Raw genomic sequence first — 16,232 nt, forward strand, 5'->3', positions numbered from 1 at the left:
GGTTTGTTCTTTTAGGTGCCTAGAGATTATGGCAATAACTTCCTAATGGTTCTCTTTAGCTTTAATTTTAGCTTCTTCCAGTTCATTTTTCATTCTGCTATAAAATGGTCTTTTAACAGTTCAAATATGATTATATCACCCACCTGCTTAAAGCCCCTTAAAGGTTTTTCTTTGTCTTCAAAATACTAGCCAAAGTCCTTAGTGTGGGTTCAAGGTCTTTTCTAATCCCGCCTGGTCCTCAATCCTTTATCTCTAAACCACTGTATCTCAAAGTCTGGTATAGTGGTGACCTCCATTACAACCAACATGGGAGTACTTGTTAACAAGTGAAGATGACAGCTTAATTCCAGAACAAATGAGACTCTTGGGGGAGGGGGCAGTTCCCAGGATTCTGTGTTTTTAACAAGTTCTGCACTAAAGGTTGACAACCCCTGTTCTAGACACTCCAATGTTTACTCCACTGTTGATGGGATTCAGGACACACTGCCCCAAAATATGACTCGTTGGCATTAAAGGAAACAACTGAAGCAGGAAAGTCACTTGTGGCTTCCTGCTTTTCTCCCCTGAAGCAGGCCATAAAAGAATTCTTTGACCTTCTTCTGTATAAGACCCTCCAGTGAGAGGTGCTCATCCTATAAGTGTAGGATCGAGGAAAGGAATGTCCTTATCTTTGAAGACACAGGTACACAGAGAATAATCTGGACAAACAGGCCTTGCTAAGTTCTCCCCAGTGTATTACCGTTAGATCATATCCCCTTTTTCCAGTCACACTTCTCCATGGCTGTCCACTCGGCATCAAACCTAGCATAAAAATACACGAATTTACCTGTTTCTGGGTATCCATTTTCTTATGAAGGTTCCTGTGTCACCTAAAACTTAGATTAAATAAATATGTATGCTTTTCTTTTGTTAATCTCTCTCTTGTTATAGGGGTCTCAGCCATGAACCTAATTCTCCCCTCAACTACCTACATATGTTTCTCTCAACACACTTTACTGTCTTTTATGCCTTTGTACACTCTCAGTTTGGGCTACTGTAAAAAAAAATACCAAAAACTGGGTGGCTCAAACAACAGAAATTTAATTCTCACAGTTCCGGAGGCTGGAAGTCCAAAGTTAGGGTGCCAGCATGGTTGAGTGCGTGGTGATAGCCCTCTTCCTCAGTTTGTAGAGATCTGTCTTCTTGCTGTATCCTCACAATGCAGAGAGACCATCTCTGTAGTGTCTATTCTTATAAGGACACTAATCCCTTTCATGGGAGCCACTCTCATGACCCAATTATCTCCCGAAGGCTCTATCTCCTAATACCATCTCACTGCGGATAGGGCTTCCACATCAGCATTTTTGGGGAACACAGCATTCAGACAATAGCATCCACAAAGCTCCTTCGTTACTTTAGTGACTCCTCATTCTTCAAGGCTCAGGGAAGACCTCATTGACTGTACACCACCCGCTCAGCCCTAGACCAGGTTACGTTCATTCTTGCAGACTCTCACAAAGCCTTGTGCTGACTCCTCGACATTTATCCCACTGTACTGCAATCGTAATTGTATAATTGTGTTAGCATTGTGGGTTTGACAGTTGTGAGCACTTGAGAGAACGCATGAGACCCATACTTCTCTGCCCTCACACCCAGCACAGAGCCTACCATATAGGTGTTTATTAAAGGGCTTTTGAATGAAGGAGTGATTTAGGGCCAGATGGAGAGGAGTTCAAGAATTAGTTGGGCCTTTGGAATCATGTGTCAGCCTGACGGTGTATGGGATTCACAGGAAGATGGTCTCCGTGGCACTGGCTTCACTGCTGCTTTTGATAAGGATGTTTCTTCCCTTGAGAGGAATTTTAACCAATGGGATTTAAAGGGAGTCATAAAAGAACTGGACTTTGAAGTGGAAACAGTTTTTTTTTTCTTGATCTATATACCTAACTAACAGATAGTCATAAAAAATTTTGCTTAAATTTTTATCTAGAAAATAATTAAGTTCATTTTCAAAAACTTAGAAAGTACATTGCAATTTTAAAAATAAACATCACCCACCATTCCACAACCTAGAGGGATCTACTTTAAAGTTTTGTTTTTGAGCCAGGTGTGGTGGCTCACGTCTGTAATCCCAGCGATTTGGATGGCCAAGGCGGGAGGATTGCTTGAGGCCAGGAGTTTGAGACCAGCCTGGGCAACATAGTGAGACCTTGTCTTTAACAAAAAAAGGAAAGAAAAAAATTAGCCAAGTTTAGTGGTATGTGCCTGTGGTCCCAGCTACTTGGGAGGCTGAGGCAGGAGATTTGTTTGGGCCCAGAAGTTATAGTGAGCTCCGATTGTGTCACTGAACTCCATCCTAGGTGACAGAGTGAGACCCTGTCTAAAAAAAAAAAAAATTTGTTTAATTGTATTGGTTTTCTTTTTAAATTTATACTCATGTTTGAACATAATTGGGATAATGCCAATTATATATGGCTTTTTATCCTGCTAATTTTACTTAACATTATGTTTTGGGTTTTTTCCCCATCAGTAAAAATTTTGGGTAAAAAAATATTTAATTGCTATTTAATTTATTCATTGAACAAATATTTCTTAAACAGCTATTGTGTGCCAGATCTTACTTTAGGCATGGGATACAGCAATGACCAGAACTAAGTCCTTACTCTCATGGAATTTACATTCCAGTAGGATTAGGCTAATAAACGAGCAAATGAATATAAGCATCATCAAATAATAAATGTCATGAAGAATAAAGATATTCTATAGTGTTACTCTGTTTTTTAGTAAAGTCTTCCTAATTTACCTGCTTTAAAGGAGTGTATGAGGGTCTATCATTTTATTATGTCATCAGTGAATATGATCATTTAAAAATTTATTTTGGTCAATAATGATAGTTCTTTGTAATATGCATGTCTTTGATTATTCAGGAAGTTGAACAATTTTAGATAGCCATGTACATTGCCTCTTCATCGAATTTTCTATCCATGTTTTCTGTTTCTTTTCCTATTGAGGACCTGGTATTTTCTTCTATTTTGAACTTGCCCTTCGTATTATTATTTTTCGGGACACTTACATTATGATGGACAGACAAATGTATACTCTTAAACAGTGGTACAGTGAGGCTGTAAGGAATTAGAAAAACCAGAGGAAGCCTGGAATTCCCTTCCTCTCTTTCTGCCCCTCCCTCTTCCTTCTATTGCAATGAAGAAATAGTGATCAGAGAGGGAAGAAGTATAGGTTAGGTGGAAATATGTGAAGGAAGAAAGAAAGGTGGATGGATGTGTGGGTGGATGAGATGAAGATGATGGAAATAGAAGGGAGAAGATGAGCTGAGGCCAGAGGAGAAGTGGTAAGGAGGAAGAGGACTAAGTGGGAAAAAAAGGAGTGAGAGAGGATAAAAGAATGGAAGACAGAGTAATAGGGACATTACATGAAGACCATGGATAAATTATATTTTTCTCTTTTTCCGCCTCTACTAACCTAGCAAATCTCTAGAAGATGACGGTGTTCTTTAAAACGCTTCGAAATCATTGGAAGAAAACTACAGCTGGGCTCTGCCTGCTGACCTGGGGAGGCCATTGGCTCTATGGAAAACACTGGTAACTATCTGACAGCCCCATCCCACCTTTGCACCTGCAGCAAAACAGCCCCAAAGGGCCCAGGTTAAAATCTTGCTCAGCTGTGCTTATCCCTATAAAACATGTGGTGTAAAAGAAAAATAAATGTTATTCAAAGCAAAAACTAAGACTTCTTGTAACCAGAGCTGGAACTACATGCATACTCATATCCAGTGGATAGAGAATAAAGTACAGACATCAGAAAGGAAGCTATTTTTATTCATTATATTTATAGTGGAAGAAATTAAGACATCCTAGAGAAAGATAAGTCCTTTCCCAAGTTAGTAGTGTGAATCCCCAAAATCTGAGACAGGTCTTAGTCAATTTAGTAAGTTTATTTTGCCAAAGTTAAGGACGTGCGCCTGCGACACAGCCTCAGGAGGTTCTGACGACATGTGCCCAAGGTGGTCTGAGCACAGCTTGGTTTTATCCATTTTAGGGAGATATGACACATCAATCAATATATGTAAGATGAATATTGGTTTTGGTCTGGAAAGGTGGGACAACTTGAAACAAAGGTGAGACAACTGGAAGTAGGGAGGGAGCTTCCAGGTCATAGGTAGATAAGAGACAAATGGTTGCATTCTTTTGAGTTTCTGATTGGCCTCTCTAAAGTAGGCAATCAGATATGTATTTGTCTCAGTGAGCAGAGGGGTGACTTTGAATAGAATGGGAGGCGGTGGGGCACGGTGGCTCACACCTGTAATCCCAGCACTTTGGGAGGCTGGGGCAGGTGGATCATTTGAGGTCAGGAGAACAGCCTGGCCAACATGGTGAAACCCGTCTCTACTAAAAATACAAAAATTAGCCAGGCAGTAGTGGCGTGCACCTGTAGTCCCAGCTACTCGGGAGGCTGAGGCAGGAGAATCACTTGAGCCTGGGAGGCAGAGGTTGTGGTGAGCTGAGATCGGGTCACTGCACTCTAGCCTGGGTGAGGGAGTGAGACCCTGTGTCAAAAAAAAAAAAAAAAAGGATGGGAGGCAGGTTTGCCCCAAGCAGTTCCCAGCTTGACTTTTTTTCTTTAGCTTAGTGATTTTGGGGTCCCAAGATTTATTTTCCTTTCACAGTAGTAAGCAAGGACTGGAACTCATGTCTCACTGGCATTTTATTCCTTCCGTTTCTTACTATAGTCTCTTGATCTGTCATCAAGGGACACTTAACTGAATTTGTTCTTCCATCCCCTGTGACTATCCTCATCTATCCCATTAGCCTACATTAATTTAAATGAGAAGTAGACTTTCAAACCTTTTGTTTAAATAAAGAATTCAGAGGAGTCATGGATTTTATTAGTCTTCATGCATGGAGGGAGAAGAAAGTGCCAGAGCTCCTCTTCTAGTTTAATATGGTAATAAGATTTAAATACACAGAGAAGTTTTTGTATAAAAATTATACAAATTATGAAGACAGCCAATCAAATTGCAGTCTTTTGGAGATTAAGGACTACATTTTAAGTATGTAGCAACACTGAAATCCAGATGTCTTAAATGGCTGCTTTGTTGAACAGAAAACAGAACAGTTACTCTTTGAATTAGAAGTCTCCACATTGGAAAAGAGATTCATATTGATATTTTGTGAACACTCTCAATTCACTGTGAGAATAACTTTATGATACAACATGATATCTGCTTTTTTTGCAGCTGTGGAAAAATTGCAATATATTCCCCTTCTTTTCTTTCTGTCAAGGCCAGGCACTCAAATTCCATTACCCAGCATCTAAGGAAAAAAGCAGACATAAGAAGCTTAAAATTTGTAATTAAGAAAAGGGTGGAGCAGATATTTTAACAAATGGAGCATGGAATGTTTGGCTTCTCCTTTTTCTAACTACACTTGAGTCCTCAATGCCCCTTTGCAGGAGCATCCAATCTAGGCCATGGCTAGGTCAGTTGGGGGAAATTCCCACCCACTGAGGATTACTGCTATTTCTACGACTAGGTGAAGATTTGAGGAACTGTGTACTCTGTTCAGGATGTCTTTAGAGGAACCATGATAAGTTCTTGCCCATGTAGCCTTGAGACTTTAAAAAAGGACCATTAAGTCTTCAGGACTAACGGAGGCCTTGTTCTAAATTGGATCTGAAACAGCTTGAGCCAGAAGTGTGGTGGCAGCCTGGAGGCCTCATTTTGCTCTGTCTCCACCCTTGACATTCAGTGTTACTGCCCCAAATGCAAACCCCTGTTGTCCTATTGCTCTTCTTTTTCTCTCAGACTGTTCTCTTGCATGATTTGGTACTATTTAGCCTTTTTAAAAAATTGTGGTGAAAAAACACAGGACGTAAACATTTTCACCTTAACCATTTGTAAATCTGCAGTTCAATGGTGTTAAATATATTCACATTGTTGTTCAACAGATCTCTAGAAGTTTTTCATCTTGCAAGACTGAAACTCTGTACCCATTGAACAACTGCCCATTCCTGCCCCACCCCAGCTGTCCTTGACAACCACTATTCTACTTTCTGTTTCTAGGAATTTGACCACTTTATACTTTGTGTCAGTGAGTCATATAGTATTTGTATTTTTGTGGTTGGCTTATTTCACTTGTAATGTCCATAATGTTTATATTATCTTTACCTTTTCTTTTTTTTTTTTTTTTTTGAGACGGAGTCCTGCTCTGTCGCCCAGGCTAGAGTGCAGTGGTGTGATCTTGGCTCACTGCAACCTCTGCCTCCCAGGTTCAAGTGATTCTCCTGCCTCAGCCTCCCAAGCAGCTGGGACTACAGGCACGTGCACCATGCCTGGCTAATTTTTCCATTTTTAGTAGAGACGGGTTTTTTTTTTTTTAACCATGTTGGCCAGGCTGGTCTCGAACTCCTGACCTCAGGTGATCTGCCCACCTTGGCCTCCGAAAGTGCTGGGATTACAGGTGTGAGCCACCGGGCCTGGCCTATATTATCTCTAAATGTAAAGATATATTCTTCACGTTTAAAGAGGTATGGCCTTTACATCTGTCAATGGACATTTTGGTTGCTTTTACCTCTTGACTATTGTGAAACATGCTACAATTAACTTGAGTGTACAGATAACCTCTTGGAGATCCTGTTTTTAATTATTTTGGATATATGCCCAGAAGTGGGATTGCTAGATCATATGGTAGTCTATTTTTAATTTTTTGAAGAGCCTTCATACTGTTTTCCGTTGTGGCTCATCATTTTACAATCCCACAAACAGTGCACAAGGTTTTCAGTTTCTCCACGCCCTCATCAACACTTGTTATTTTCCGTTTCTTTGATATGGGCTATCCTTATGGGTGTGAGGTGATATGTCATTGTGGTTTTGGTTTGCATTTTTCTAATGATTAAGGAAGTCAAGCATCTTTTCACCATGCGTCTTTTTAAATGCATGTTGGCCATTTAAAAATCTTTGGAGAAATGTCTGTTCAAGTCCTTTTTCCATTTTTAATTGAGTTTTGTTGTTGTTGTTGTTGGCTTGTAGGAGTTCTTTATGGATTCCAGATACTAATCCCTTGTGAGATATAGAATTTGGAATATATTGTCTCCTCTTCTGTAGCTGGCCTTTTTACACTATTGGTCATGTCCTTTGATATATATTGTTTTTAGTTTGGTTAAGGCCCATTTGTCTACTTTTGCTTTTGTTTGCCTCTGCTTTCGGTGTTATATTCAAGAAACCATTGCTAAATCCAGTGTCATGAAGCTTTTCCCTATGTTTTCTTCTAGGAGTTTTATATTGGGTCTTACATTTAGGTCTTTAACAGATTTTGAGTTAATTTTTTTATATGGTATAAGATAGGGGTTCAGCTTCATTATTTTCCATATGGATAGCTAGTTTTTCCAATACCATTTGTTGAAGAGACTGTCCTTTCCCCATTGCGAGACCTTGGCATCCCTATTGAAGATCATTTGACCATATAGATAAGGATTTATTTCTGGGCTTTCTGTTGTTCATTAGTCTATATATCTGTATTTATGCCGATACCACTCTGTTTTGATTACTATTGCTTTGTAATATATTTTAAATTCGGTATGTATGAGGCTTCCATCCTTGTTCTTTTTCAAGATTGTTTTGGATATTTGAGGATTTCTTGAGATTCCATATGAATTTTGGGATAGGTTTTTCTATTTTTGCAAAAAATGCCATTGGGATTGCATTGAATCTGTACATTGTTTTGTAGAATAGACATTTTAACAATATTAAGTCTTCTAATTTATGAACACGGGATGTCTTTTTATTTAATTATACTCTTTAATTTCTTTCAGCAGTGTTTTGTAGTTTTTAGTGTATAAGTCTTTTACCTACTTGCTTAAGTTTATTCCTAAGTATTTTATTCTTTTGACGCAATTGTTAATGGCATTGTGTTCTTAATTTCCTTTTCAGATTGTTCATTCTTAGGATATAGAAATATAACTGATTTTTGTGTGTTGTGTATCCTACAACTTTGCTGAATTTATTAGTTCTAACAGCTTTTTTTTTTGGTGTAGAATCATTAGCGTTTCTACATATAAGATATGTCATCTGTGAATAGAGATAATTTTACTTCTTCCTTTCCAGTTTGGATGCCTTTATTTCTTTTTCTTGCCTCATTGCTCTGGCTAGAACTTCCGGTGCTATGTTGAGTAGAAGTGATGAGTGGACATCTTTGTCTTATTCCTGATCTTAAAAGAAAAACTTCCAGTATTTCAAAATTGGGTATGATATTAGCTGTGGGCTCATCATAAATGGCCTTTATTATGCTGTGATACTTTTCCTTTTGTTGCCCTCCCCCCATTTTTTTTTGCCTATATATCCCCAACCTTTTCACAGAACAGTGCTCACATTCTTTATACCAAACTTGTTTTTACCCTGAGAAAATCTTACCCGGTAGTCTTCTTGAGTGGAAGCTGCCTTGTCCTTTCTTTCTTCTTCTTTTTTTTTTTCCCCATCAGGTCATTTTATTATTACAGTTTTTACAAATTTTGTTTTATTTTAATAGTTTTTGGGGAACAGGTGGTGGTTTTTGGTTACATAGATAAGTTCTTTAGTGGTGATTTCTGAGATATTGGTGCACCTGTTACCCGAGCAGCGTACACTGTACCCAGTGTGTAGTCTTTTATTCCTTACCCCACTCCCACCTTTCCCCCTGAGTCCCGAAAGTCCCTTATATCATTCTCATGCCTTTGTGTCCTCATAGCTTAGCTCTCACTTATAAATGAGAATATATCATATTTGGCTTTCCATTCCTGAGTTACTTCACTTAGAGTAATGGTCTCCAACTCCATCCAGGTTGCTGCAAGTGCCATTATTTCATTTTATTTTATGGCTGAGTAGTATTCCATGGTGTATATATACCACATTTTCTTTAGCCACTTGTTGGTTGATGGGCATTTAGGTTGGTTCCATATTTCTGCAATTGCAAATTTTGCTGCTATAAACATGCAGATGCAAGTGTCTTTTTCATATAATGACTTCTTTTCCTTTGGATAGATACCCAGTAGTGGGATTGCTGGATTTAATGGTAGTTCTGCTTTTAGTTATTTAGGGAATCTCCATACTGTTTTCCATAGTGGTTGTACTAATTTACATTCCCACCAGCAGCGTAAGTGTTCCCTTTTCACCATATCCATGCCAACATCTGTTATTTTTTAATTTTTTAATTGTGGCCATTCTTGCAGGAGTAAGGTGGTATCTCATTATTTTTTTAATTTGCATTTCCCTGATGATTAGTGATATTGAGATTTTTTCATATACTTCTTGGCCATCTGTATATCTTTTGAGAATTGTCTATTCATGTCCTTAGGCCACTTTTTGATGGAATTATTTGTTTTTTTCTTGCTGATTTGTTTGAGTTCCTCTGTGGTGGAGTGCCAGTAGGGAACAAGGACCTCTTCTCCAAGGCCCTATGTGATCAAAGAGTCTGCCTGCCTGTTGGGGTTTAGGTGCAACTTTCCCTGCTGTGTTCAGTGCTGCAATTTTGTCTCTGCTGTGAGAAACTACCCACAAGCAGAAGGATCTGGAACTCAAGGCCTGCTCTTCAGATTCTTTTATCCCATGAGGTGATTCCTTGATGTGGTGCTCTCCTGCTTCTCCTAGGGATGGGGCTTCCTGAGAACCAAAGTGCAGTGATTGTTACTGGTCTTCTGGATCTAGCCATCCAGCAGGGATAGCGGGCTCTAGGCTGGTGCTGGGGAATGTCTGAAAAGAGTCCTGTGATGTAATCCATATTCAGGTCTCTCAGCCATGGGTACCAGCACCTGCTCTGGTGGAGGTGGCAGGGGAATGATGTAGACTCTGTGAGGATCCTTGGCTACAGATAGGTTTAGTGTGCTGGCTTTCTTGAATGCTGGTTATGCAAGCGGTGAAGTTGTCACATGGATAGACTCAGGACCTTTGGTTAGCTAGGATATTGCAGGCAGTGGTATTAGCTGTTGTTTTCTCCTTCTTGGGAGCAATGTTACTCTGTCATGAGTTGCAGTAATGGCCTGAGTTGGTTGGCCTTCAGCTAGGAGGTGGCATTTGCAAGAGAACACCAGCTGCGGTACTAATAGTGGGATTTGAAGTTGCCCTAAGGTGGGGCAAGTATTCTGGTTTCTCAGGTGATGGGTGGGGCCATAAAGCTCCCAAGAGTTTCTATATTTTGTGTTCAGCTACCAGGGCTCATAGAAAAATACCTTCAGGTTGGAGCAGGGTTAGGTGGGTCTGAGCTAAGACTCTCCTTGGGGAGGGCTTGCTGTGGCCACAGTGGGGTATGGGGAGGTGGTTCTCAGGCCAGTGGGGTTATGTTCCAGAGGGCATTATGGCTGCTTCTGTTGTGCTGTATAGTTCACCAGGGAAGTAGGGGATAACTGATAGTGAAAGGCCTCATCCAGCTCCCATGCATTTAGTGAAGCTGGTCTCACTTCCAGAGTGCTCTGCTAACAGTGCCAAGTTTAGATCCAGGCAGCCTGTGCGCAAAACTCAGACCTGCCCCAGGTCATAAGCTTCTCCGCTGAGAAAGCAGGCAAGGCTTTCAGGCCATGCTTCTCCCTGTCTGCTCACAGTGTTGGTGGCTCCTGCAAGATATAGTCAGGGATGGCATCTTTGGGCTTGAGCTGGAGACTGTGTGCCTACAAGGTTCTGCCCACTGCTGCTTCTACTTTTTTATTTCACAGAGTTCCCTAAATTTGTTCCAGCTCTAGGTAAGATTAAATCCTTCTCCCATGATCTGGATTTTCAAATTCCCCAGTGGGGATGTGTGTTCAGAGGCGGGTTTTCCCCCCTCACACTTTGGGGAATCACAGTTTTTCGTCTGTCTTGCAGCATTTGCAACAGTGTGTCACTTCTTTCAAAGGATCTGTGAATTCTTTCAGTTTAACTGGTACATTCCTGTGGTGGTTCTTGGAACAAAAGATCACAGTGTGATTCTCCACACACTGTTCTGTCTGTCCAGGTGGGAGATGCAATGCACATTAGCCCTGCCTTTTATCCGTCATCTTGCTCCCATCTCTGTCCTTTCAAATGGCATCAGGGTGTAAGGATGTTGGGATTCTCCTGGCCCTTCAGTAGCTATTCCAAACCATTTATCTTCCATCTTATACATCTTCCATCCTTCAAGACTTTTATCTGGCTATCTAATAAAACTATAAATCTTCCAGCCTTCTGGGATCTCAGTTACATTCAGCTTAGGCTTTGGCGCCTGGCTTATCAATGTCATTTTCTTTCTAAGTCCTGTTATTTTCCTGGACACCGTGAGTGTCCATGTGGATGACTTACCTAACAACCTGCCCCCACTTTCCTTGACTTCTTCTGTATCTGTGACTTTGACCCACTACTCCACCTTCTTCCAACTTCACCCTCTTCTCATTGGTTGAATGCTAAACTTTATCATCACTTGCCCCTGTTCCACTTCTGAAATCTGGAACTTCGGTATCCCATTCTGTCATTACAGCCTCCTATTATTCCAGTTTTTCATTCAATTACTTCTGCTCTTCAGTGTTATTAGGATTTCTTGTCCCTTGGCTCCTCTGTTTTCTTCCCAATCTATCACTCTTCCTTGCTTTTCATCTTTTTCATATCGTAGATTCCTTGATCCAACACATCATACGTTCCTCAACTCCATTTTTCACATGTCATTCCTGGGCTTTTTAAGCTCTCATTTCCTCTGGTTTTCACAACTAAAGGTTTGTTTTTGTTGTTGTTGTGTTTAGAGATGGGATCTCGCTCTGTCACCCAGGCTGGAGTGCAGTGGTGTGATCATAACTCACTGCAGCCTCAAAATCCTGGGCTCAAGTGATCTTCCCACTTCAGCCACCTGAGAAGCTAAGACTATAGGTGCATGACAGCACACCCTGCTGATTAAACTTTTTGAATAGGTTCTCTCTGCTTTCCTATCTCCCACTCATGCCACATCCTTTCCAGTTTTCATTATAATTATTTTCACCAGTTTTATTTTGCATTCCTCTTGACCACTATTAGTCTGTTCTCACGCAGCTAATAAAGATACCTGAGACTGGGTAATTTATAAAGGAAAGAGGTTTAATTGACTCACAGTTCCACATGGCTGGGGAGGCCTCAGGAAACTTACAGTCATGGCAGAAGGGGAAGCAAACACATCCTCCTTCACATGATGACAACAAAGAGAAGTGCTGAGCAAAAGGGGGAAAGCCCCTTTAAAAAACCATCAGATCTTGTGAGAACTCACTCACTTTCATGAGCACAGCGTGGAGGTAACCACCCCTATGATTCAGTTACCTTCCATTGGGCCCTTCCCATGACCATTGGGGATTATGGGAACTGTAGTTCAGGATGAGATTTGGTGGGGACGCAGCCAAACCATATAAACCACTCAGCTTTAGACACAGTTGACTCTCCTCGAAATGCTTCATTTCTTTGTCTTTTGACTCCCATATTCCTGTTTTTCCTCCTCTGTCTCTGGCTGTTTCTTCTTCTCCTTTGTTCCTTTTTTTTTTTGAGATGGAGTTTCGCTCTTGTTGCACAGGCTGGAGTGCAATGGCACGATCTCGGCTCACCACAACCTCTGCCTTCTGGGTTCAAGCGACTCTCCTGTCTCAGCCACCTGAGTAGCTGGGATTACAGGCATGCGCCACCACGCCCGGCTAATTTTGTATTTAGTAGAGACGGGGTTTCTCCATGTTGGTCAGACTGGTCTTGAACTCCCAACCTCAGGTGATCTGCCCGCCTCAGCCTCCCAAAGTGCCCAAAGTGCCAGGATTAAGGTGTGAGCCACCACGCCCGGCCTCCTTTGTTACTCTTCTCTGCCCTTCTACTCAGGCGTTAGAGGAGTAGTTCTCTAGGACTCTGCCCTAGGCCTTCTTCTCACATTATATCCTCTTCCTGTATGATCTCATCACTCACGATGTCTTCAGTTACCAGCAATATGAAGCCATATCCCAGATTTGTGTCTCTATAAAGACCTCTTTTGAATTCCAGACCTGTATATACATTCAGCTACTTGTCTATTTGGATGCTTCACAGGTGCCTCAAACTTAACAGATGAAAAATAAAGTAAAAAGTTTTCCTGCCAAACCTGTTCTTTCTCAGTAATTGGTGCCACTCACCATCCATCTAATTTCCCAAACTAGGCCAGGCTTGGTGGCTAACACCTGTAATCCCAGCACTTTGGGAGGCCGTAGCGGGCAGATCAACTAAGGTCAGGAGTTCGAGACCAGCCTGGCCAACATGGCGAAACCCTATCTCTACTAAAAATACAAAAGTTAGCTGGGTGTGGTGGCGCATGCCTGTAATCTGGAGGCTGAGGCAGGAGAATCTCGTGAACCCAGGAAGCGGAGGCTGCAGTGAGCCGAGATCGTACCACTGCACTGCCTGGGTGACAGAGAGACTCCGTCTCAAAAATAAAAAATAAAAATTCCCTAACTAGGAATTTAAGCATCATCCTTTATCCTCCTTCATTCCCCGCATCCAGATCATACATTCTAAAGGATTTTGCTCCCTCTACATCTCTCAATGTATTGAGTTTCTTTTTCCTGTCCTCACTGTCATGGCTTTTGTCCATACTACTATTGTCGCTTGCCTGGGTTCTTAATAATAGCCTCCTCACTGTTCTGGCACCTACTTTTGCCTGTTCCTAATCTATTTTGAACACCATTGCTAGAGTAATCCTTTGTAAGTACAGATTGCTATTGCTTTGAGACTCAAGCACAATATTCTTACCAGCTCTACATGTGCTTGGCCCCTGCATACATCTCTAGACTTGCCACATTTTATACTTTAACAGGTGGACCTTTCCGATCTTCCAAAGTGACATATTCTTTTTGTTTCAGGATTTCTTGGAATGTCCTTGCACATGTTGTTCTCCGCGGAACATTCTGACTTTCTCTTCTTCCTTAGGCAACTATCATTTCTCCAAGTCTCAAATGTTATTTCTTTAAGCAAGCCTTCCTTGTCCCCTCTAGTCAGGATTAGGCAATCGTCTTACATTTTCTCCATAGTACCATGAACTCCTCCTATATATTATTCATTGCTATTGTGATTTTCTGTTGTTTGTTTCTTCTGTTATATCATAAGACTCTACAGGCAGGGGTGCTGTTTGTCTTGCTCAGTGTTGTCCTGCAGGCTCAGTACATAGAAGACACTTGACACACATTTTATTTATGGAAGATGGAACAAACAAGAGAATGAAAGGATGAGTGTGAAGAGGGCAAATATCAACCTTATTGACTGACCATTAGGAATTCACAAACCTAGGCTGTTGAGTCCTTCTGAAGGAAATTATACCCTAAATTCATAGGTTACTCTTTCAATTTCTACAACATTTATTTTGAAATACTCATGAATTCCCTTACCCACTCTATCTTCTCTATACTTATTCTTAGACAACCTAACTCCTAGTTCAAAGAGAATATAAAAAACATGGGCAGTTACCCCAGAGTGCATATTGATGTTCTTTCTCTCTGTCTCAGTGGCTGAGGCTGCCATCCTCCTGGTCAGCCCCTCTGACTCTCATCCCATTCTTTCACCTCCCATTGGTTGTCCATTTCCTCACTTGTATCTTTAGTCTCAGACTTTCAGTTTCTCTCTCCCCTATTTGTCAGAATCTTGCTCATACATCTTCACTCAAGTCTGCATTCCCATGTGTTTGGTGACCTGCTCTCATCTTCCATTGACACCATCCTCAGAAGTGTACCTCACACTTGCAGTCCTACCTCCATTTTAGAATAAGCTTAGTAAAATGGCTTGTATCCCATCATCTGATTGAACCTGCTCTTGATGAGGTCATTAATGGCCTCTTAGTTGTTACATTAAAGGGATACTTTTCATGCCACATTTGATTTTCTTGGCCCATATCCTTTTAGGTACCTTTAGATATCTTCATGCTTTGTTTGTGCCTTGAATGTTGGTGTCCCTCATGTTCCATTCTCATTCTACACACTCTGTAAGGGATCACAACCACACAGTTGTTTTCAGGTATGATATATGGATTTTGGAGTCATCATATTTTTCTAGCCCAGGTACTGCTTCTCTTGACATTTTGTATGAATAGAAAACAAATATTTTTTGGTAACAGATTTGTGAAAAATTGCATATTTTAATTTCTTTTTATCTGACCCCTTTTGATTACTGCTCTTAGTTTGTCTTTTGATATCAGATATTATTTATTTGGAGGTTCTATTCCATTTTTACTGTATTTATAATTTTTTTTTCTCCATTGAGAATTCCCCTTCTTTTTCTCCGTTCCCCCAAGTTGCAAAGAAAAAAAAATCTGTGATATTTTTCCCCTCTGCATAATTTCCCCACAGCAGGTTGCAGCAGTTGACAGGAGCAGCAGGGACTGCTCTCAACTCGAGAAGAGCAATTGCAGAGGAGAAAATGACCCTGTTTGCTGAAAGTAAAGACAGTTTAAGGATTGCTCATTCCTCTTCAACTGCTTTTACCAAGCTTTCCAGCTTCCCTGGGGAAGATTATGTTCCAGGTTGTTCGGTTTATCATGTCAGCGGTTTACCTGCAATAGTCTCTCACTCATTTCTGGTCCTTTTAGTAGCAAAGAGTCTGCTAATAAAAAGTAGCATAAGGAAGGAGGCAGTGGAGTATAAAAGTTGTCTCTGTAGTCAGACTGAACTGACGCTTCTTAGCAATGTGACCCCGCGCTCTCTAAGCCTTAGGTTCTTCATCTGTAAAATGGGGATGATAATAATATCTCATTGGGTCACTGAAGCATTGATTAAGTGATATAACTGGAAAGCTGTTAGCGTCCTTTCTGCTAGATTTAAGGGTTCAATAAATGCTAGTAATTGTGAGTAAACTTGATATAATACATACTCAGCCCTGTGGAAGTTAAAACCAAGTGCTGCTGGTGACTGGGTTGTGAGTGACTTGAGAGACCGCCAGTGGGAAGGGAGATGTGGATCTGCCAGGTGGTCTAAGGTCTGAGCCTTTTATTTATTTCGCCTTTCATATGTAACAAGACAGCTTGGAAAAGTATAGTTTCAAGACTAACCCAACATAACTATAAAAGAGGCCTGCCATACGTGGTTAAAAGCAGCAAGTCGTGTCGGAAGCCTTTTCCATCTGATTTGCGCTCAGATTATTCCTGCATCACTGGGGACCTTGTCCTCGCTCTTCCCAGCTCTGGTCTATCTCCCCATGATTTTGGATGGTGAGCTTTGGCACATCTCCCCAACTAACTCCCTTGGCTGAGCAGTTAACAATAGCTTGGCTCCTGCTTAGTTCTGGCACATGGTTCTCAGTTTAC

General features: G+C 41.0%; 1 protein-coding gene across 2 annotated transcripts in view; it reads left to right on the top strand.

Moving 5' to 3' along the window:
• The window catches only part of AGK (acylglycerol kinase), a 103,129-nt gene that overhangs the window by 880 nt on the left and 86,017 nt on the right, over positions 1 to 16,232 (top strand). For both annotated transcript variants that reach the window (XM_054493758.2, XM_063667905.1), the window contains exon 2: positions 3,464 to 3,578. In XM_054493758.2, coding sequence (XP_054349733.1) covers positions 3,478 to 3,578 — 101 coding nt within the window. In that variant the 5' untranslated portion in view covers positions 3,464 to 3,477. The remainder of the gene's footprint in view (positions 1 to 3,463; positions 3,579 to 16,232) is intronic.

Source organism: Pongo pygmaeus, chromosome 6, assembly GCF_028885625.2.
Source record: "Pongo pygmaeus isolate AG05252 chromosome 6, NHGRI_mPonPyg2-v2.0_pri, whole genome shotgun sequence".
In the NCBI taxonomy this organism is placed as follows: domain Eukaryota; kingdom Metazoa; phylum Chordata; class Mammalia; order Primates; family Hominidae; genus Pongo; species Pongo pygmaeus.